We start from the raw sequence: 25,057 nt of genomic DNA, 5'->3' as shown, positions 1-25,057 counted from the left end.
ATGGTGATACTGAGCTCTTAACAATTTTTATGTTGCTCCTTGATTACTATGCTATTTCAAATAAGCAACAACTAACAAAACTACAGAAAATTATCAGTTAAGCACTAGTTAAACATTTCAGGCAAAATGTGAATTCTTCCACTAAGCACTGGTAAATTTTTTAGAAGAGATTATTACCACCTATAGCAGAAGATACTCATACTCTTACTGCAAGCTGAAATAAATGTGCATTGTATACATACTGTCATTCTAGTAACTTTAAAGATAAAGTTTGGGAAGTTCCCATTCAAAATTCAGCAATAATTTTAGTTTTTCATTAAAACAATTCTCTTATGTGAAAGGTCTAGTTCCCCCAAAACACATGATCATGAAATTCATGCAGATTAGTTGTTCCATCTGTGTATTCAATCTGTGTCAGTAATGGGAAAAGTTTTTTGACTGTTCTAATGTTTAGTAGGTTTCCTCCCTGTACTGGAAACCAGTTCTAACTCTCCAAGCATCCATCTTTAGATTTAAGAGCCATTCTCTGCTGGGAAAACATCCATCAATCAATCAGGAGGTTGATCACATTTAGCTATTCATATACAGTTCATACCTTTTTTTTTCCCTGTTCTTCCCATTTGCTTCAAATGTTAAATTTAGGCACTAAGTCCACCTAGTTTCTTGTAAAGGTGTTCCAGGTGGCACTGAGCTCTTCAACAGTGCAAAGTGCTTGCCCTGTTCTCCAGTCTTTGAGGAGCCTAATTCCCACTGAAGACCAACTACCATTTTTTCTGTACATTAAGACAGATACATAAATCTTATTCTAGAAGAAGTGCCTGCCCTATAGAAAGGCAGTAAATCATTGTTCCGTACAGTGGAACCAGGCCATTTAACAATAATGAACAGATACACTGGAAAGAGACAGACAAAGAACAGTTTTCTGACCTTCAATTTTGTTTGCATCAATTCTTTACTGGTAATGATGGTGGTCACCTCCGTTTCGTTTAGGCCATGTACTATTGCTGGGCCTCCCAGAGTAGCATATAGAGTAACAACTAAAACAGAAAATGGGGGTAAAATGGTGAAATCTCCATGTTCCATTTTCAAGTATAGTTTACAATAAGGGGCTGAGATTAATCTGGGTTGGGTAACAGTAAAAATATTTGTCAGCTAACATAAAGGTGGTATAGTTTTGTGCTTTACAAAAAAAACCCATATTACGTGAATTTAAATACAGCATAATTTTCATTTACTCCCAGAAAGAATAAAGAACAACCACTGAGAACAAACACTGTCTATGTGACCGTTTTAGTTAGACCCTGAAAAGCAGTAAAAGTCTAACTAAAGGTAATGTGGTTTTGGAACCTCATATCGCTCCCTTCTAGATCTGCTCTCATACCTTCATGGCTTTTACCATTTTAAAAGTAGGCATCTGTTCTCAGTTTAATACACTGTTAACTGTCCTCTTGTACACAGGAAAGAAACAGCTTTCATTTATGACTTCTCTTTTCAGAATTCACGTGCTCTGTTACTAGCCTTTTACAACTGACTGCTAATAGGACATTACTGTAATACTTGTCATCAGCGGATTAATTATCACACTCAATAAATCCGTAACTACTACATTCTCCCATCTTTTTAAAACAACATAGTAAAGGTTGAATCATCACAATCATTAGACATTGAACTGACATCAGTACAGAACAGCAAGGAAAGAAAATATTCAGGAAATTCACTATTAGAAACACTGTTTCCTGCATTTAAGGGCAGCTTGTTAGCAATAGAGTGTATGCCACAATTACTTCGTATAAACGATTTTAACGTCATATTTAATTCCCTGCCGTTTTTATGGGAACTGCATGAGAAAAGGCAGGAAGAGACAGGGGAAGAAAAAGGCAGCTCAAAAAAGGAAGAGAGGTGTTGCTCTCAAAAAAGTAGTGATTTCCTATTTTCCAAGCAGAATGCTAAACAGGGGCATCACAAAAAAGTTGTAAGGTCAATCACCACAGCAATTACAACATCAAAGCTGGAAGTTTTGTCACGTTAGGTATCTGAATGTATTTGTATTTTAGTCTGGATTTAGCTGAATATTTAAACAACATAATTATTAAAAGAAGACACTCCCTCATATGTTAAGGCTGTACCTATACGATGTTCACTGCAGCAAAAATAAAAATAAAATAAAAGTCGAACTCTGTTGTGTTCTAAGATCTGAAATCCAGGGAGTTACTAACCCAGTGCAGCATATTAAGGACTCAAAAGCAGTTTTCTTACACAGAAAAGTAAATAGTTGACCTCTACTTATTTTTTCCTTGTTAAAACAGTCCATCATAGTTCAGAACTGTTGCAGGGCAAATGCACATGCACTGTGTTTTCTTTAATTTGGTGGGAGCAAAGTCCAGAAGAGTGCCTCTACTAGTTCCCACGAGCTCTCCCTCCTTACTGCAGTGACCCCTGTTATATAAACATCTAGCAGAAATTTAGTTTCCCCAAGCCAACAAGCACAATCAAGACAACACACTGCCTGGAAAGAAAAGCATAATCTCTGAAATAACCATTTATGCAGTTAATTACTCAGCTATAAATAAATACGTCGAGGATAACTTAGAGGTATATGACAGAGCTGAAGAGAAAGAAGGAGATACCATTTATATGATGGTGGACGGATGTCACAGAGAAAAAAACCTGAGCAATGACTCTGATCTGTGAAATTCTCACTTCTCCACACTGTCACCTCAACCTTTTGCAGGCAAATCTGAAAGTTTAGGTCATTTTCCTCTCCTCGTTCTCTTAAAAACATACTGACAAGGGATTACCTTGTGTGTTCATCTTTACACATGCAATAGTACAAGCAAGTCTTTGATACCTGAACTTCTGCTAGGAATACTGCTCTAGAAGTCTGACAAAAAGAAAGATCTCAACACCACTGAATTTGCCAGCTAATATACAAGAACAAAGCCTTGCCCTAAAGAAACAAACATAAAACTTTTGCCATTTTTTTCAAAGTAACTAAAATGCTACACTATTTCAGCATCCATCGTACATCAACAAAAAGCAAAATCTACCTCTGAAGGCTTCAGCCAAATAAACCGACAAAGTCACTTCTGCTCAAGCTTCAGGAAAGCATGACTGAAAAACAAAACAACCTTTCCTATTTATTTCATTATTTGGTAATACACGTAGATGTTTTATCTGCCTACACTGATGAAGAGCTCTTCACACAGATTAAGAGCAGATACTTTGGAAGAAAAAACTGTTTTCATGTTAGTACTTTTTTTTTTCCATTTTTGAACTAGCAATCCTACACTACCTCCTGCAAAAACAAGACAGCTCCAAACAATGTAAAATTTACAATCAGGCAAACATTTCTAATCACAAACCCACTTCTTTGTGCAAGTAATCAGTAACAAAAATTACTTTCCCCATTTTAATTCTGTAGTGCAAAAGGCATTCTCTCCAACACTATGTATGTATGAAGCAGATGAACCTGGCCCTCTTGACATCAGTTCTGGGCACATACCATCAGATTTAATGCACTTCACAATCAGAAAGAATTTTACAACAGTACCACAGCAGTTAGCTGTTGTGAAAGTCGTAAACTGAAGAACTTCAGCAATGTCTTGCCACACAATTTTATAACTCATTCAGCAAACTAACTGTGAATACAGCATATCACCATCATCTGCCAATACACAAGTCAGCCAAATTCACGTAAGATGACGTACAGCTTAGATGCTAAATACCCTGTCAAACAGTGTGCCGAAGCACGTCCCACTCAATAAGGGAATTGAAAACATTAATCCAACAAAATCAAAAACATATGCACACTATTCTGCATACAACATCCATCCACTATCTCAGATGTATTCCCCCCCCTCGCCCAAACTGTAAAATCTTCCTAGGATTTGTAAGTGTACTTCACTTCTAAAGGAAAAATAACTGATAGAAGCCTTTGCATTTTATTCCCAGGATAGTCACTAGGGATCTAACACATCCCAAAAGTGATAAAACTGAACTGATACAGTGTGTTAGAAGACACGTAGTTTAAAAGCAACACAGGCATCTCATCCAACAGCAGCCTGAGCAGACCTCAGCAGCAGCCACTCACTGAAGAACGGACAAGAAATACCACCGAGTTTAGGCTGGAAGGCACCTGGGAAGATCACCTGCACAAAACAGTTCATTACAGCAGAGTGCTCAGAGCCATGGCCAGTCTGGTTTTAAGTATCTCCAATGATGGAGATTTCACAACCATTCTAGACTCCTGTTCTAGAGTTTTAGATTTAGAGATTTAGATTTAACCACTCTCACAATGAAGTTCATCTTTAATATGTAATCAAATTTTCCCGTGTTTTAACTTGAGCCTGTTGCCTCCAGCCTTACCAAAACACACCTTTAAGCAGAGTCTGGATTCATCTTCTCTGTACGTTCCCATTAGATAGTTGTAGACAGCAACAAGATATGAATTCCTTCATCTTAATGCTGAACAGACCCCGCTCTATCAGCCTCTCCTCGTATGTCACATTCTCCCACCCGTTCAGCATCTTGGCAGCCCTCTGCAGGACTCACTCCAGTACGTCAATGTCTCTTTTTTCCTACTGGGAAGCCCCAAACTGGCCGCAGAACCCTAGATGTGGTCTCACATCACGAAAGGAGAAGGACTGCTTCCCTGCACCTACCTGCTACACTCATGCTACTCCCACCCGCGATGCTGTCGGCCTTCGCTGCAAGGTGGCACTGCATACTCATGGTTGACTCACTGTCCACCAGCACCCACAGGTCCTTTTCTGCAAAGCTGCTCTCTCTCTCCCCAGCTGTCCCCCAGCCTATACTGGTCATAAGGCATTCCAGCACACACAGAGGAATTCGTAATTGCTTTCACTAAACTCCACAAGGTTCCAGACAGCCCACTTTTCCAGCTGACAGACCCCTCTGGACACAAGCCCTGCCCTCCAGCCTACTGGCTACTCCCTACAACTTGCCACGGGCTGTGACCTCCCATGTTTGCACCTGCCCCACTGCCCAGGCCTTCCATAAAGACATTAAACAGTACTGGGCTCAACACCAGTCCCTGAGGGCTGGCAAATAACTTTGCCCTCTGATTACAATCCTTTCTGCCAATGGTCCAATGAATTTTCCATCCGTCTTACCTATTTATCCATTCTTTACCTTAATAGTGTGGTTGTACAGATATTACAGGGACCATGTCAAAGGCCTGGCTGAAGTCAGTATGCAGCATCCACCTGTCCTTGTCCACAGAGCCTGTTATCGCACCAGGCAAACAGCCCGATTGTGAAACCGTGTGGGATGCGGCACTACCATCTTGCAACCAATTCCACCTTTAAAACTGAGGGAATACTACAGCGTAAGGGTATAAACCAAAAAAAAAAATTCACACAAACCTGCAGTAAAGACTTATTTAAAACTGCTATATTCTCATGAACATATGGCCTCTCAAATTGAAACAGACTCATGCTTAGAGCAGAGAGGGACCACTCAGATAAACTTTTTTCAGATTTTGGAAGCAAGCCTAACAAGAAAATTGTAACTGATACACATCTTTAGTGTGGGTAGGTAGTAAATCGAAAATTTCTGCACATGTGGCTTTTACAGTCCATCTCTTATTGGCAGATGTCTATGTATATGGGGCATGCAAGAGAAGAGGCCAAAGCCTGTGAGGAACCGCAGCCTCTTGAGTGCCCTGTGGGAAAATGAGAAACATCCCCCTTGGTGCATCACAGAACCCAGCCAGGTTGAGCTTCCAGTGACACGAATGACATATTAGGGAGTGATGATGAAACAGACATCGGAAAACAATTCCTATACCAAGTTGAGATCAGCACTCAATAGGTTTCTCAGCAAGAAAAATGGGCCTAGAGCTCCTACACATATCCTTGTGCCCAGGTTCACACCACGCTGGGTACATAGCGGTTTTCCACCATGCAGATGTACCTCGGACACAGCTGTGGCTCAAGTGAAAGGGGAGCTGACTTGGCTTCGCATCTGTGTCTGCCCTGTGCTGTGAAGCTGTGCAATGACACCTCCAGCCAGCCTGCCCTGTTCTCCACTCCTCAAAGGCACCTCCAGGACAGCCTGCCACTGCCCAGTGCACACATCCTGCCAAGAAAGCACCTTCTCCGTCAGCAGGTTCAGCCCTGGCCCAGGAGCAGTGGTCTACACAGTAAAACAGCAGAAACCTAAAGGATATTTAACTGGAACTTGCGAATGGGACTACAACTGTCATCAGACAGAAGAGCCCAAAAGACTTCTCTTACGCTCACTCCATGAGAAAGTCAGAAGTGTCATCCAGGTCAGAGAATCTAGTCTCAGTCCACTGCCACAGTTAAGAATCCAGTTAGCGTATGATTAAAATGGATACTATGAATGAGACAGAGGCTGACTTTAAACAGCTCATCAAAACTAAAAGTTTCTGAAGCAGTAACTAGGGCTGAAGCTTGCCCTTGAGCATAATCTCAAGTCAGCACTCAGGTTAGATTAGGATGTATTAAATGGCATGCAATGGACTATGAGAAAGTCAAGAGGCAGAAAGAAGAAAGAAAAATACTAAAAAAAAAAGTCAGCTCAGTCTAAGGTTTGAGTTAAGGAAAGACTTACGGGTTGGTAAAGAGGTTGCTTAGCAACTTTTTAATTGAAAAAGGTCTCCAAAATAAGGTCAGGACTTACTCATGCCTTTTCACTTTTAGAGATAACAATACAATAAACTCTAACCAAAACCAAAATTGAAGAACTGATAAAATACCCAGTTAAAACTTATAAGCACAGATGAAGGTTTGACATCAACTCCTGAAACTGATTTAATGAATTCATGTGTGATTTTTGTTTGTTTGTTTTTAGGAACTTGGGAATCTGTACCGATTTGAGATTGAAAGAAAATAAACCTCTCACAAATTCCATTGAGCAAGCTACACTCACCAAAACCATACTGCAACTGCAAACACATAAGAGTTTCTCTATTTGATAAAGCAAAACACTACAAAGTGCAGTCTCTACCTTACATGGTATTTTTTATTTGTAATTTTAAACATTCTGTATAAAGTCTATAATAAAGTTTTCTTAGTAAGTAAAGTAAGAAAAAGGTTTATTTTCAGATTGCATTGTAAGATCAAAAGACAAAAATTCTAGGAAGGACGCATACTTACGCTGGTAGTTGCACATAAAGCAGGCCTGCGCTGCAATCATCCACTCGGCTCTGGTCTCACAGAAGATAGCAATGTTAGTCTTTGGTTGCTGACCCAATACTGCTAAGCCCTTTCCAAAATTAACAGCTTTAATGTATACATCTTCATATGAAAGCCAGGTGTACTTGCCAAGGATGACCTAATAAGAATAATAAATTCAATTTAGAAAACGAAAATTCTTAACACGTGTCCTACTACATCTTCATCCACATCAAGAAACCACAGATGTTTGAAGTAATATTTGCTTGAATTATGACAGCAGTTTACTCAAGATAATGAATAATATTCTTGCCAAAAACTACAGGGACTGTGGAAGTTCCAACACAAATACTGCAATATCTCCACACATGTTATCACCTCAGTTTCTATTTTCACATTAGGAAAGCACACGGATCCCACCATATATTGTAGCTTCAGAAGCCCTCTGAACAGCCGTGGTTATCTGACCCATATGCCTTTAATTTTTACAAAGATTTGTTGTGTTTTAAGTAAAGGCTGACAAGCACTAGCTAGTACATATCTCTATTTGCTTCTGGGAGATTTGGGCTACAATTCTCCTACACACATATGATATTTAAGTGTTTATTCTTACTTCAAAAATAGTAATAAAATAAAAAAATCAGTGAAACTGGAATCCAGAAAGCAGGGTATCATTGAGTCCTCAGTCTGAAATGGAGAGATCCCTTTTCCTTTGTTTGTTCCAAAACAAATGCTCAGGGGGAAGAAGAGTAATCTTTTTGCCCTTTTTTACTGTCAAACAGAAGTGGGACAGAAGACCAGACTGGAAATTGCTGGCAAGTCTCAGTACTGAAAAGTCATGGAAAACATTAAGCAATCTCACTTCTCTTTTATATGGGAAAGCTGGTGCACAGTAAATTCAAATCCAATTTTACAAGTCACTATTTATCAGATTTCTGTGTGTGCACGTACACCTTGCAGTACCACTTTCTTACTGAGTGAGAAATAGGGTATCTCTGAGTATATCCTAGATATTTTCATATACAGATGTAGTATGAACATGTCTTAAATTGAAAATCCAGACTAAGTTATTATACCTTATCCATCTTGGTTTGTACAAGCACCTTAATTTTTTAAAAAATGTGATTTTTATTAGTCAAGTATTTCAGACATTTCCTTTGACTACACAGCATTAGTAACACATGCAAGCAAACACTAAGAACAAGAGCTAGAAAAGCAAACTTCTCCCTCCTCCCCCATTCCGATTTCCACATTTCATTTTTCATCTTTTACTAAATTTCAAACTTGTGGGCTGTAAAACCTAACAACTCTTTGGCATGTAACTACATTTCTAACAATTCTGTAATTCTACATCCACTTCCTGAATAAAATGAATAATTAAAGAAAAATAAAATTTAATAGTTTTTTTAATCAAAACACGCTTTTTAAACTGCTATATATAGTAAACTATTGGGTAATTGAGTTGTACCTACTACAGCCTTGCTGCATATTGGCGGCATATTGCTCATTAACCTACTTGTTTAGCAGGACAAATCTTTAACTCTGGACAGGTACATGTGCAACTGTGCTTGAAAATTTCAGAAATGTTTAAGGGAAAATATTATTTCACAAAACAGAACAAAAATACCTGCCAACAATAGCAATACTTAGCAATTTCACCAGAAAATAAACATTTCCTCACACCAGCATCTGCTCAGGTTTTCCTGTTTTCTTTACAGAAACTCAGCTCCGTTGGCAAATCAGCTGTTTCAGAGCGAAAAACTTTACTGGAGAATAAAGATCACGGTGAATTTCTCTGCTGGCACCGGTGAGAGAACCCCAGCAGAACTGCTGCCTGCCCTCGTGTGCGGAGGGCTCACACGCTGCTGGCGCTCACAGCCACAGCCCCCCAAGGAGAAGGACCTGGGAGTTCCTTTCGGTTTCAGCACACCAAGATATTTCTAGTGTGGAAAAATTTTACTGCTTCCAAAGAAAATACTGCATCTCTTCCTGTCCGTCCAAACTTCAGTAATTTGGAATTTTAATTCAAATTTGGAGCATTTTCCCCCAAAACAGTATTTTGGCAGACCTGTGAATTCTTGACAAGTTCATCAGTTGAAAACAATTTACAGCAGTAAATCGGGTGACACCCCTTCCATCATTATACTCTACCTAGAGCATGGCCTCAGGGATACTGCTTCCAAATAATTAGGCCAAGAAACACAAGCAGATTCTTGTTACTGTTTCTGGTAAATCTGCCAGTGCGTAAGTGAACAGGGTCATTTCCACCATTCACTACATACCTCACTAAAGTTGGAATAATATATCATTAAAGGGTCAAAACTCAATCTTTCTGATTAACACTTGTGATTCTGCTTTTTTTCCCCCTTTTTTTATTATCTTAAATAATTTATCCTCATTGCTTAAACAAGTTTGATATAAAACAGCGAAAGAAGGCCTTATCAGTGCTTTCCTTTCCTAGAGGGTTAGAAAATCCATAGAAAGGAAGTACAGCACTACTGTAGTTATTTTTATATAGAAAGAAATATGTGTTATTAACACAGATGTGTTAAAACAGATGAGAAGACCTTTTCCAATGCAGCTATTCTGAGCTTTACTTTTCTTACTGCCTTCCATGTATTTAAATTCCCATGTTCCCTTCCTCCTCATGCCCACTGTTTCCTCTCTATTCCCTCCCTATGACATATCAATATACTGCCTCTGTCCATATCTCCCTTTCTTCTGCATTTTCCTATATGCTTCTTCTGCAGGACACAGAGCAGGTTACGGTTTCTCCCATCCTTCCTTATGTTTGAGTATGTCTCCAAATCCATCTCCATTCTCGGCCCTCCCCTCAGTAGCCTTTGCTAGTATTTTCCAATGTACAGATAGTTTCTACGTTCAACAGCTGTTAAGACTGACGTGAAGCGCCATAACCTTTTACATGTTCACACGCATTTAATTTTACAACTTTCAGAAGTTATTTCTGCTAGATAACTACTTACACACGTGCAGAAAGTAAGTGCCCAAGAGCTTGCAAGCAAAGGGCAAGTCAAGATTATTGAGAACTGATTAAATAGACACACAAACCCAAAGCTGCATCTCAGAGCAGACAGCGCCTCTGAACGCCTGCTGGGAAGCACCACGTTACGTAGGAGAACACTGCCCCCTAGCGCCCCAGCTCTTAAACGTACTTAAAGCTACTAAAAATGAGTCCGGTTATATTTAATTGCATTGGAAAATATTAGTAAATATCAATACTGTATCCGTACTGGAAATCCAGCAAAGTATACAGACTAAAAACTTGCCGCACAGCGAACATTTCTTTAGTCTGTATTTTAGGGCAACCAAATTCAAATTTTTAGTGTCAAGGTGTCATTAAATGTTCTCAAAAAAGCTGCAGGCACACGTGGAGTCGTTAAACTACCTGACCTCAGTTACCTTTCAAGTGGCTTATAAGGCTTGAAGAACCTTGACTACAATGTGGGAACCAGCGATCACAAATTAAATACATCTCCCTGTAGAAACTGTATTAATACAAAAGGAAGTTGAAACATCTATTTTTGGCTTTTCTCATATGAAAACATGGACTGAAGGTGAACACTTCTGAACCCCCCCACCTTCAAACATTATTTACATAGCACCCTGGGTTTTTCAATATCATAAGCTATCCTTTTACTGCTCAGTAACTTGGCAAGAACCTTCCTGCAACTTCACATCAAGTTTCAGTTATAATTGTAACGTTCTGAATTCCCAGGTGCTTGCCCACTTGCTTACTCTTTCACCTTAAGTCTCACAGGCTTTAGACACATCACTTTCCCCTACCAAAAGTGTTTACTTTCCCCCACTATGTCTTACTTATTAAGCTGCCATTAATTCTGTTCTTTGTTACAAGCTCTTTTCAAAACAAAACAAGCAACCAACCCCCAAAACAAATACATCCCCTTTCCAACAAAAAAAAAAAAAACAAAACCAGAACACACACACACACAACCAAAGCAAAATCCACATACCAACATATATAAAAGCAAGCATGTGACAATATAACCTATAAATAAGACAACATAAAATGATCAACCAGCAGAATAAAGTTAATCTTTCTGGCATCATAAAATTTAAGCTCTGCTTAATTATTTTTTCCAATTAATTACATCTTAATTTCTCAAGTATTTTCAACAGTGTTTTATCCTGACTTAAATAATAGGTACGCTCTCCAATCCATGTATTCAAGGACACTACAGAAGAAAACAGAAAAAGCAATTACATACGAGAAATACTGCAAGATGCAACAAAGTGAGCAAAAGCAAGTATTTGTATTTCATTAACATCCATAAATTTCTGCTACTCTGGCAACTACACAGGAACCAATTAATCTTTTTAACAATATAATAACATAAAGATTCAAGAAATTACAGATTACCTAGGATATCACTGCTCTCAGAATAACTTAATGTTAGATATCTAGCTTTAATTAATTTTAGCTATAAGTGTGAACACACTTAGTTCTCCTAAGAATCAGAAGCTCAGTATTTTACTTTGAGATATTTACTCAATTAATATACATCATAAATAATTATATACATTATGCTCCATTAATAAATCATTAATTATGCTAATCTAGCCCATTACAATTTGCATAGAGAGAAATCTAAATAGGTAGTGCAACTCAGTACACAGACCCACGATCTATATTCCAATCTGCCCGTCACTTGCAGATGACCTCAAAAATGCATCAATCATTCCCACTAGTCTGTTCAATTTATGAAAGGGGAAAAAAAAACCTAACAAGTTTTGCAACTCCCATGAAGTACAGAAATTATATGCATTATATCGAAGATTTAAAGTTGTCAGGCATCTCTTTGAAAAGCTGCATCGAACAAGCTTTAACAAGTTGCTTTCACTAAATAGAACCAAGCGATAAAAAGATGCATGGTATGAAAGACAAAATCAAAGGAAAAGAACCTTTATAATCAACAAGGTGTCTTGTGAAATTTTCCAATTTTCCTCACTTGCTAAAACATGCTATGAGGTATTAAGAAACACTGTATTCCTTAATGGAAAAAAAAAAAGAAAATTAAAAGCAGACTTACGTGATAATGCCACAGCTTGGAACAAAGTAACACCAGGATAAGTATGGCAATGACCATAATGAACTGTTGTGTCAAGCTTAGACAAAATTACCTAACTTTGGCAATTTCCAAGTCTAAATACTTAGAAACAAGTAATTTAAGTAGGTCAACACCAACATTCTTCAGCTTTCCAATATTCAGAACACTTTGCTTGCATAATGGAAAAGGCTAAACCTCCTAAGTTGCTTAAGCCCTACGTTACCAATTATGTTTAAAAAACAAAGCACTGACCACTGTGCCAAAATTCTGATTTATGCTCAGAAGCCCACTTTGTATGACATGAACTTTTTGTTTCTTTTTAGGGCAACGAGGCAGCAAGATGTGCATCAAGAGGGACTGTATGTCACCATTTCTCCCAGCACTTCATCCATACTGAAAAATAACTCTATAGCTGGGAGGGAGTTTTGCAACAATTAGAGGTTCTTAACAGAACTAAACTTTGCCACGTATTGTGATATTAACCAAATTCTACTTTAAACACTAAAACATCAGAATTAAAATCCATAGTATTTAAGGAATCCTTTATTATAAAAACAGATAATTTTTTTCATCTGCAGGAAAACTGATCTTAACTGCCTTCATAGCGTATCGTTAACAACTTCTAAGACAGAAGCACAGACCTTTAACACATCCACACACAACCTGTCAATGGTATCTTGACTTGCTTCTTTGGGTAAAGCCGCATTATTAAATGCCTCTGAACAAATACAAAGTTGCAACTGACAATACGGGCCTGAACTGAAAAGACTGTAAAGTCAGTCCCTTGAAACCCATTAATGAAGTTTTATATTGAAATTACATCTCGTGCACACCCCATCATCACAGAGTAGCAGAGTTGTAGCTCACCTTAAAGGAAATTGAAAGAGGAAAAAAATCTCTTCCAATTAAAGCCTGCACAATATTTTTCCAAAAAAAATATTTCATTTAAGCCTTGAATTCACAGGGCAGAACAATAAATCATTAAGTTATGATTAAGTTTACTGGAAAGGCACATCTGAGTACAGGCACCTGGCAATTTTTCTATATTTATCTGATTATAGTTCAAAACAACACAGAGGGAGACTTCTTTTTTAATTCACCTAAAAGGAAAACTTGAAAGCCAGTTAGATCATCAGCTGAATATTAAAAACAAATGTGCATTTTTCTTTGGCTGAAACCATAAAAAAGGCTATCTACTCAAGAATGCAAAAAGATTTGTTTTAAATGCTAAGTAATGAAACATTGGGAATCAGGTAATTTAAATCTTCTCATGACTACTTAATCTACGTAGACAAACTTTTTCCCCCCTCAATTTGCTTTACTAGACTAGAACTGTTGCAAAATAGTAAACTTACTTTTAAAAGACTCTTGAAGGCAGACTGCAAAGAGACTTACCTTTTTAAAAACTTTTCCTGATGGCTGGATTTCATCTTCCTCTTTTAGGATGTCACGTGTTCCCAGGAGTTTTTTGTCCTTATATTTAGTTTTAGCGTATTTAAAAACTTTGTCGAGTGTATCACACCCAGGATACAAAACAGAAGCTAAGCAGTGTAAACTGTTAACAGATCTGTACGCACCCCCAGGCTTGTTATTCACAGGTTTAGCTTTAACCTGCTTGGCTTTTGCTATAGCCTGCCTTGATCCTGAAAATATGTACCATGGAATGTATGTTACAAAGGTGTACACAAAGATCATAAAGTTTATAAGCTGTAGAAGAACAGGGTTGATGTTATGCTTCAACTTCATTCTGGCTGCTTGCGAAGGTTACAAGGAAGGGTTCGGAAACATGGATCAATTAGACAGAGATCCAGTAAGATCTGAAAAGAGAAGAAAAGGTTAGTGGTAAACTCTACAGCAGCTGGCAGGGGAGGTTATTTTCAAACAGATTACTCCAATCCATATCCCAGTCGGTCATCTTATACAGAAATTCGGCTAGAAATCTTTTGACACAAATTAAACAAGATGCTGACAGACGAGGAAAAACTCCTCCATTCCCATTTACCAGCCCTCAGTACTTACTAATATTTTGGATTACTTTGGATACTACACAACACAAACACAGAACCTAAGGGATTTGGCACATGGGTTTTGAAATAAGTGACACGCGAATGGCATGTGTTTATCTGAAAATATTATATGGTTACACAACTTAAAAGATTCTCTCCAACCACATCAGAATATCTATGCGTGTACCTTCACCAGGAATCTTTACAGCTTTGAGTGTAAATCATCAGCTTCCATACAAGCCCTAAGAACACACGTAATGCCACCACTCTGCACATCGGAACCCCCACCACTAAGTATGGTATAATGTTTGGAAAGCATTTTAACAAGCGGGACACCTACATAACAAGAAAACTGTCGCCTTCCCCCATGCAGGCCCTGTACGCCACAGAACTTCGCCAGTTCCTTTATTCCCAGGGACTTTACATCAGTCCTATGATTTCAGTGTCAGTGCCAGTATGCAATGGGCACACTTGTTATACAAACAAACATGACAGTAAGTTAACTAATATTTGGAAAATACTGGAAAATAGCATAGAAACATCCCCCCAAATCCTAGCAACAGTACTATGAAGATATGTAATTTTTTCCAAGGTCCCTAATGATGCCAGGATATTCACTTTGACATTTTAAAGTGTCCCTCATCGTATCTGAGGAACACAATGATGCAACTTTCTAATGTATTCTACTGTGCAGTCAAGAAATCATGCCATCTGTCTAGAAGGGAAAAAACAATAATCAATAAATTAATCATTATGGAAAACAGGGACACTTGTCATAACGGCTGAAGATTGATTTCCACAATGGTGAATAAGCCACCAGTTACAAAAATCAGTGTTCTACACATAAAAGCAAGATGAACTATAAATACGCTTCACTCAGTTAACTTTTCAGATGTATCGATACAACTGTATTAGAAGCAGTAACATAAATCAAGCAACTAATAATGATGTGTACATCAGATGCACAACTTTGGTAATTCTTTCTAAACTGAGTTTTCCCTCATAAGATACAGTGCCAATACCATATTATTATTTGCTGATGTCTTACATTCATTGACTCTTTGAAAATACTAATGAAAAGATATTTTAGTTGAAAAAGTAGTATTTAAATCATGCAAGATCCTTCAGTAGTAATGGAAAGAAACCTTGCTTCACGAATCTTGGCTTTGCAGGTCCTTTTAGGAACAGATCAGTCCAATATCCTTCATTTGTAAGACTGATGAAATTAATTCTACCTTTCTCTAAACCATACAATTTCTTAAAACTTGAAGCAAAAAGATTTCACTATCAACTTTTTCCCTAACAAGCTGCCATAACCTCATTGTTAACATGGTTATAGACAGTTTGAAGGAACCAAGTAACATCAAGGTCTATTCTGCAAAGCACGCAGAGAAACACATTCAAATACAGCACAGGAGCTCTTCAGTGGTAGGACTTGCTGGATCAAGCAGCAGGGGGGGGCAAGGGATTTAACACCTAAAAAAAAAATAATGAACTGTATGTATATTAATTTTCAGATCAAAGACAAAAAAGCAATGACATAAAAAAACTTAAATAGGCTAAAGGGAAAATTCGTTAATCATTTGAGGAGACTTATGTTCTTAGGCTGTCACTGAAGGATACTTAACGGAAATAAACACGTGCCAGCCAATACACTACTGCACTCCAGAAAAATTATGCTCTTGTTGATAGCAGCATAGAACATGGTGTTTTAAAGTTGAACCCAGTGTTCATGCAACAAGTATACTCATTTTCAAGAAGTTATACAATCTACTTTAATTTTGTCTGGCCCAGTTCAGGGAGGGCACATTTTTTTCTCCTGAAAAAGCTGGTGAACTTCTCTGTGCCTACAAAGTAGAAACAGAATCTAACCAAATACTGCTACAAGCAGAAATTAAGGCAACTGATCTAATACCTTTTGGAAAAATTGTTTTCCCTGTCTGTCAGACAGCTGAGCCTGTCCAAAAAATATTCTCTCTGGGTTTCATAACTTTCCTTGGTTAGCGATGCACTGAGCCCTTCTAGAATAGCAGCTTCCCATTTGATTTTGCAGTTACCCCAACAGCTTTATTCCTACCTCAGAAGGAGAAAGGAACCTTTCCCACGATTTCCAAAATAACCACGTTAAGGTCTCACACCAAGCTCCCTCTTCTGGCTCACCTGAAGCCTTGCACATAGCCCCCAAACCTGGAAATACTTGCTAATTACCAGTTGTGCTATGCCCACCATTGCATAAAGGCTGCATCACAAGCAAGGGTCTAAGAACACTCCAACAGAACAGACGAAGGGGAAGTATTTTGCAGTGTCATTCTGGTTCAGAAAAGCAGGCATCCAGCTCTAGAACTTGGATGTACAACCCGTTACCCTGAGTAAACTGCTAATTATTTCACTTTCTCCTTCAGCAAAGTGAGGTATTACAAGTCATCTATTTCAACGTTTCTTTTAAAAATTAACAGTTAAAAAATATTTTTTTCTCTTCAAATGTGTTTTTTTTAAGGATAAAAAAGTATTTTTTTGTAAATGTGGTTTTTTGCCTTAAGGGCCAAATAAGATTCCACTTTTCTTTCTTTAAAATCTTATAAGTAGCAAGCTTTAGCAAGACAGAGTATTGCTGTGCTAATGTCTAAGAATTTGGCAATTCACACCATGATATTTGCAAAGCACCTATGCTTGTAACTAATTGCAATTACAATTGTAATCGGGATGTAAAAAATGCAGTCCCTTTTTATAAAAGCAAGAAATACATATTCCAGCATCCTCATTAGAAAGGTAAATTCCAATATCTTTGTAGTGTGATGGTTCTAAAGAGGACTGAGCCAGGACACAAAGAAAGTTCCTTGGTGGCAATGTAAAGGCTCCGCCTCTTTCCTGAGAAGTTATACAGAAATTTTCAAGGTCACATCAAATTTGAAAGGGATGCACTGTTTGCTCTTTAATATTCTGCTTTTTAAAAAAGTACCAGACAAAAAAAAAAAACAAACCCAAACCACAACTCTGAAAGCCTTAGTGAAATACTACACTGGGGCTTTAAAATTTCATTGAAATATAATTTGTGGGCACCTCATCTATTTTGGAAGCATATGACTGCTTGTTACCATAAAAAAAGGGTAAGTAAACCCAACATTTTGGCCCAGGGAATGGAAAGCAGAGGACAACAGGATTCTAAGCAATTTTCTTAAGTATTAGACAGACTATGACATTGTGAGAAAAGTCCACTGCCTTTAACAATACTGGAATTTTGTTGTTAGGTAACCCCTGCTTAGTCCCTGACAAATAAAAACACATGACACGTGAAAGTATTTTAATTTAGTGGTTCGGTCTACAGATTAGCTGTAAACACTCAGGTTCTTATAGAACACACATCCATTCTGCTTTCACGTAATCCTGCTGGGGCTTTTGAGGAATCAGTGCTCAAACCCTGACTAGTGATGCAGGAAAGGCTGGCAGGTTAAATCCTGGAGGAGAACGCTGCTAATTTATGCAAGAATATAACTTAGAGAAAAACTGTGCAAGTGAACCTTTCTGCACACACATTAATAGCTGTTCAGTTTACATCTAATTCTGTTTCATGAAGTGTCGCCAAATGGGAAAGAGTAAGACCACAAATAAAAAGGTACACACTTCTTTCAACAGCAAAGGGAAGAAGCAACCAGCACACTCATTCATGAGTCTGGAGAAATAAACCGGCAGTTTTCAGGACTGATCCTGCTTAACACATAATCAGTGATTTGGCCTGACACACTAATACTGTTATAACCCTTTAGTTTTAGAAGAAAACTTTTGTTAAATGAGGAGAAAAAAAATCCTTGAAGGAATGTGTTTACTAATTGACCTGCTTATAATAATTACACTACAATAAAAGCATGAATTAACAAGAAGAAGAAACCTTATGCAACTTCTCATCCCAGCAAGTACAGGTACAACAGCCGATACAAGATGTTCCTGTCTAGGTTTACTCAACAAGAGCTGTCACAGGCAACTGCGTGAAATCTAAAAATGGAAAACCCGCATTAAATATGTCAATTATAAAACACACCCTCCGTTCTTTCACTTGCCTTTTAAAATAAATAAAACCTGTTGCTCATCTAATACTGCACTGTATCACCGCACAGAGTCTAGGCCCACTACATCTAAGTTAAAATAAAGCCAACTGTAACACACAACAAAGTTCAAGTTATGGCTCATACTTACATCCAGTATAACCAACGTAGCTGGAAAGCATTAGTCAAATTCAGCAGCTCATGCTACTTGCCTTCCTGACACTCCTGGACTCCCCAGTGCCTTCCAGTTCTACCATTTGGGGTGAAAAACACGTACCTATCTTCATGTATCTAGCTATGCAGAAAATACATTTCTGCAGAGTAAGAAATATTCCTGGACACTTTACTAAAAGACTACACGAGACAGTAACAGTTACATTTATTGACCTTGCTCTATGATACATCAAGGTTTTATTTAATGCTCCTTGCAGAAAAAAAGTCATACTTAAAAAAACGCACTAACAATTCACATTTAAAAAACGTAGCAAATGTAACCATTTCGTACCTATGAGCTGTCTGTAGAGGTTATTATTTAAACAGCTATGCAGTTCTCATGCTGATAATCTTTTCCAGAGAAGTTTCAGCGCATGGACTATTTGCTGCTTGAGGTAAGTACCCAGGGTGCTCACTGCCCCATTACTTACTTTCACGATTTCACACATACTAATTTAATAAAATCAAACTAAGACCCAGAGATTCCAATATACCCTTGCAAAAAACCCACACATTTCTGTCAACAACTTCCAGCCGCAGGAACACACACTGGACTTAGCAGCAAACCCTGCAAAAAGAAACTGATTTGTTGACGTTCACAGAAAGGATAAAAAGGTTATTTACAGGGTTAGCCTTTCTCAAACAAAGTAACTTGGTATCTTTGTGTATTGCCTAGTATCTTCATTATAAAAACCAACAATCCAAGTACTCAAGACAATATAATAAAGACCATAATACAGAATTTTAACTAGATCAGAAATTAGCCTCTACTAGTTTACATCAGGACTTAAAAAGCAACATTAACAGCCCTTTGAAGCAGGTTTCTTACTACATCTGGAATTCGCTGTCAAAGCTGCCAGTAAAAACATTTATTTGCTAGCACTCAGCAAGTGAGCTCTTCTTTCACAAAAAAAAAAATCTCGAAAACCTGAATTACTATTATTCATTTATAAATGCTCATGTACTCATCTATATAAAAAATAGAAAATAAAACAAAATGTACACAGAAGCAATAGCCTATGCTTCACAAGGAAACTCCCCCAACTATGAGGTGAGGTAAAGGTAGAGCCTGAGGTAACGAACGGTGCTGATGAAAGAATCCTAAACATATACCCATCTAAGCAGAAGATCCGTTTTGCAATATGGATTTAAGAGACAGCTGTATTTGAAAACAGATGTTCCTCACAGCTACAGCACAAGTGTTTTCACACATTTGAACCGGAGAGGACAGAAATCCCAACCAGCCCTAGAGAACGGTGGAAACTGATGTCTCGGGTCCCGAGAGGAGTGCTCAGCACATTTTCCCAAACGTGAAGCAACAGCTAAGCGGGCACAAGGACCCACTTCAGCTGCCCCCACAGCTCACCGCAGCACGCCTCCCCTCCCCACCACCTTCCCCAGTGCTGCTTGCCAGGGCCCAGCTCCCCTCCAGCCCATCCTGGTGGTCCCATCTCTCCAAGGCCCAGGAGTTTCCACACAAGTGCAAACACCATCCTTGTCCCCTGGATGATTATCTTCCAGGCTCCCTACCCCTTCATGCCACCCTTTGCCAGGCTGCTGCCTGGGTCTCAGCATCGCTTCTGGAGCAAGGGAGCCCTTCCCCACACCTCTCCAACATCCACAACACGCTCCACCAAGCAGTCCTGCTCCAAAATGGACTGCCTCTGCCGAGTCAAGCTGGGAACAGATCCGCAGCTCTGCCCAAAAGGACATCTGCCTGCAACAGGGAGGGGAAAAAAAGAAATAACATTTGGTGCACCAATGCTGTGGTTTACCACCACCCATTGGAAACAAACCTAGCAGCCCAACCGTCCTCAGCAGCTCCACCTGACCATGCAGGGCTTGTTATAGTTTATTAAACAGCCTTTGCTAAAGAAAGATCTAGAAGAACAGGATTGCATAGCTGTAACAGCCTGACCTATACTCCACCGGAGGCTTTCACTAAACGTTTTCAAGCAGGCAGACCACAATGAAATTAATTCCCACATCCTCTCCAGCCCTTGATTCCTCACTCCAAGGGCTGAACACGAGATAACCGGTCTCTCCTTGGACTCCCCCCTCCTCGCTGCTACCCATGTTGCAAACTGCTGTTCGCTTCCACAGAACAGGGCACAGTGGGAGGCCAACATTACTACTGATTACGGCTTTTCTCTCAAAAGGACACAGATTTTCAGGACGTGGGGAGAATAACTACCTAGGCAAGCACACCTAGGGTAATTCCGAGCTACCCTGTTCACACTGCCCTGCAGCCCCCAGCTGTGACCCAGCTCTCCAGCAACCCTGGGTGAACTCTCGGGCTCCTCCAACACCCCCAGCCGCTCTGCGGGGGGGACTCCCCAACCCACAGCGGGGGGCTGCCGGGGCCACGGCCGCACTCCCGCTCCCACCGCTCACCCCCCCACAAGGCTCCTGCGTAATGAAACCCACAACTGAACTCCAGCCCTGATGGCACCTCGGGAGCTTCTTGTGCACAACTGTTTCCGAAAAGTGCACAAGGGCACACACAGACCGTCAGGAAAGGCAGATCACGACCTGGAGCGCCCCGGTTCCGCAGGTCAGCATCCCAGAGGCTGCTGGGGCAGGCAAGGCTGCTCATGAAGTCCCCAGCCGAAGGGTATGGTTTCAGTTTGGCTCAAGCAGATTTAACGCTGGGCTGCTAATAAAAACAGACTGTTCATCTCCAAAATGTAATCCAGCTCTTTCCCTCCATTGTACCAACACACAAGTGCCTGTGTGGCTAGAAAGGAATCAGATTAGCTTGCTGATCCAGTTTAAACCCTCTCCTTCTCCGGGCAGAAGGGTGGATTTTTCTTTGTATCAACTTTGGAACTTACTTGAGCCTCGGGTGAGTCACTGCAGGCAGCTAAATCAACAGAAAATTAGCACTACAAAAGAAGTTATTCTTCCGCCATCTCAAACTGGGTAACCATGAACAGACAGACGTTAATGCCAGCCCAGCCCGAAGGGGGAACACACAGCTGGAGGAGGAGAGGGAAGGCGCCTGGCAGTCATGCTCCAAGTCAAACCTCCACTCACTGCAGGAGAAGGAAGACCAGCACAGACCCACAGGCAAAACGCTTTGTGACTTGGTCCTCACTGGTACTGTGAGATCAAAGAAGAGCTGTGGTCTGGAGGATTAACCTTCTGCTCTCACTACTAATGATCTCATTACGTACTTTTTTTGGAGCTCACCCTTGGTGGTTTCAAGTGCTACAGCCTGAATACCTTTAAACTTTGGACGTGGGCTATTAAGAATTCCTATAAATACAAAGGGGTTTAATTTATGTCCTTCACATCTCAATGCTATGTTTACAAAATGATACCCCTATTTCCTTCAAAGGGAGCCATAAAGTGTGTTATTAGGACAAAAACATTATTATGTACCTGTCAGACATCAACATACTCTAAGGGTAGGAATTACGTGAACCAAAGAAGTCATTTACCCTAAAGAGAAACTTTCTACTATATTAACTAAACCAACTATCTAGAAAGGTTTGCAAAACATTATTTTCTTTTCCTCTTAGTAGGCCCATTTACACCAAGAGGCGAGGTACCTCGTGGTGACAGACAACGGGGAGACAAAGATGGTAGCACAGAAATAAATTAGACAGAAGCAGCTGACACTTCCTGAGGGCAAAGACTGCACCTCCTCTTAAATGGATCCTTGGTATATCCAGTTATTGATAAAAAGGTAATGGTAAGTGGGTATTCAAAACATCCATTTGCCATCAACCTCTTCTAGGTACCTCCATGCCCCACTTGTATGAAATATCACTGCACCTTGCAGGAGAGTGAGAGGCTCCCACTTGTAAATGTATCCTCTGCTTTCAACAAAAGGACAGTAATATGCATGAGGACCTGACAGCCAGCTTTATTTTCCTAAAAACTATGGGACTTCCAATACACAGTCTGACTGCAAGGGCTACAAACTGAAGTTTAAACCTCTGTTACAGGTAAAGGGAAGTAAAACTAAATCAAAACGGATTCAGCACTAATTCAGGAGCGACATTTAACAGGCACTCCTTAAAGCTACTGTTACCTACAACACAAATACCCTTCCAAGACAACAAAATCAGCTGAAAATGCGAACCCCATTGCAACTCTGCATCTTAGGAATTTTCCTATTAAAAACATTCTAAAATTTATTTTCCTTAAATAAGTTTAAAAATTAACTTATACAAGACAGATTAAATATTTAATGGATTAATACATCTTCCATTAATAAGAGTAATAATTACTGTCAGCAAACTCAAAAGCACTTCCCAAGAAGTTAACATCATTGTTACTACTAATACAGACAAGAACATGGCGTGATAAAAACATTTATTCAAAGTCACTCAAAAAAGTACCAGCTATGCCAGGAACATAATCCAGTGCTCCTACATCTTTTGTCTCCTTTTCCTCCCACTACACAATACTGCTTCATGGCAAACAAGTGCCTTTCTCGTTTCAGGCACTTTGATTTATCAGATACTGCCAGTACACTGCTTCTATTCCTTCTCATAAGCATTTATTAGAGCATTTAAGAGATTTATTTAATGCCAAAATAAACTAAATGTTTTCACAATTGTGTCAATGGATAAAGTACCTTACTACTGGAGAAGACCTCTGAGTAACTTTGGTATCTGCAAATTAACTGTCAGAGACAAAAACACCGGTTTCCCAAGTATACCGCTAGATTTTTAAACCACAGATACAAAATAAACCAATACTGCTCCACACACAGTATGAAAAATGACTGCATAAAAATAAACTAGAGGTTCCATCATTACCCTCAGCCTTTGGCTACTGGAAAAATGGAGTAACAGCGCAGTTACTGCTGTCAGTTTATCACTCTCCAAACTCCTAACAATCATTTTCCAATTGTTCAAGACAATCCTCCCAAGTACCTCCACTGGGAGGCAGACTCTGCTTTCCACTTGAATGCAAGGAAGGACCATGGTTTGATATGCCATTTTCTACCACAAAACACAGCCTCAAATCAGTTTTGTAAATTCTGGGAAATCTGAAATGCTAAGGAGTGAACAGGTCTGGCTTGTTTGTTTCTTTGAAATCAAAACAGTAGTAGACGTTCTGCTGCCATATACTGTCTGGTTGTGTGCTGTATTCTAGTTACGCATTCGGCACATCAGAACAAAAAACTTACGACGACAGCAGAAATTTTTTAGCAGTAAAGGTGCTTCTGGTTTTTTCCTCTAACAGAGGCTATACATGCATACAAATTCACATTTACTTTTAGATTAATTAAGAGTTCATGTAGTGTGACAGTAAAAATTATTACCCATTATCCTATATTCATTTTTTTAAATTACCAGGGGGCCAGCTCCAAAATCTGGTAAGCCCATGTATTTATATTGTCTTCACCTTCTTTCTGCAACATTTCTTCTTTACTTGATGTGCTTTTGTTAGGGACAACTTTAAGCTGGAACCTCTTTAAAGAGCAAGTAGCAAACAAATACACTCAAGCAACAACACAAATCTGATAAAACAAAAATTATGATACAGGCTTCAAAAGTAAAGTATTTATTCCAAGTTTTTAGAGAAGTTCCTCACAAGAAAAACATCAGCCAGATGAGCAACACTCTCCAGGGGAATCTTACAATACATTTCAAAATAATAAAGACATCCACAGCTTGATGAAAGCTATCAAACTGATAGAGTGGGATATATCACCAATTAATCTGTCAACAGCTCTTTCAGTACACTTTCTGTCAATACACTTTCTATTTTGAAGGATAAATACATTTTCAGGTTCTAATTGCTTGGGGTTTGGTGCGTTTGGGTTTGTTAGTTTTTTAGACACCACCACTGTGTCCAATCATCTACCAGGATTTACTAAAAAAAAAAAAAGTTTGATGAACAAGCTCCCAGGGTAGCATCTGCTTTTCTCTACCACCACCACCACATACCCCCTGCAACTTTCCACTGGGGTGACCACATCTCCAGAACAGGAGCAAACCCTCTCCCTCCAGCCAGCCGCAGAAGTTACAATTCCCTCAGAGGGGACCACTACCTTCTCAAGGAAAGATTAACACTCCCAAACTCACATGCGTGCTTCACACTGTGCTTTGTTAACATTCACTTTCAATATAATGAGGAGATCCCCCCTGCAAGCCACACAGCAGAGAAGCAACATGAACACGATTTGTAGAAGTCCCAGACCCAGGAAGCACTGCCTGAAGCCAACCCTTGCACAAGACTCAATGGGTTTTTCATACCTCATGAAGTGAACCTCTCCGCAAGGACTAAGCGAGACATACCGAAAGCAGTAGTTCACCCCAGCAACTATATATATGCAGAAGATAACTTGTGGAGCTTTTCCTGAGCACAAACAGAAAAGGAGAAATGAAATTCACTCATTCAAAGTTCTGTGAATATGCAATTTTTAAGTCCACTTTTAGTAATCCTACCTCTACCAAAAGTTATAAATCTATTGTCAAAAGCATTGTCTTTGTTTCTTATATCGCCTACATTAGTATCTGTGAAATCCCACTTCCTAAACACACAGGTTTAGATGATTATTCTAGACTCCTAAAGCTGTATAACAAATA

General features: G+C 39.2%; 1 protein-coding gene across 5 annotated transcripts in view; it reads right to left on the bottom strand.

Annotated features, from left to right (window-relative positions):
- ACSL3 (acyl-CoA synthetase long chain family member 3) overlaps positions 1-25,057 on the bottom strand; it is a 49,598-nt gene that overhangs the window by 16,060 nt on the left and 8,481 nt on the right. For 3 of the 5 annotated variants that reach the window (XM_040612705.1, XM_040612701.1, XM_040612703.1), the window contains exons 2-4: positions 13,643-14,064; positions 7,143-7,320; positions 928-1,037 (exon numbers count right to left, since the gene is read on the bottom strand). In XM_040612705.1, coding sequence (XP_040468639.1) covers positions 928-1,037; positions 7,143-7,320; positions 13,643-13,993 — 639 coding nt within the window. In that variant the 5' untranslated portion in view covers positions 13,994-14,064. Of the gene's footprint in view, positions 1-927; positions 1,038-7,142; positions 7,321-13,642; positions 14,065-19,000; positions 19,021-24,724; positions 24,828-25,057 lie in introns of those variants that run through there. The other 2 variants (XM_040612702.1, XM_040612704.1) reach the window with 2 other exon arrangements.

The sequence above is a fragment of the Falco naumanni genome, chromosome 13 (genome assembly GCF_017639655.2).
Source record: "Falco naumanni isolate bFalNau1 chromosome 13, bFalNau1.pat, whole genome shotgun sequence".
In the NCBI taxonomy this organism is placed as follows: domain Eukaryota; kingdom Metazoa; phylum Chordata; class Aves; order Falconiformes; family Falconidae; genus Falco; species Falco naumanni.
Note: the sequence above shows the minus strand (reverse complement) of the source record. Positions and strands in the feature narration are given on the sequence as shown.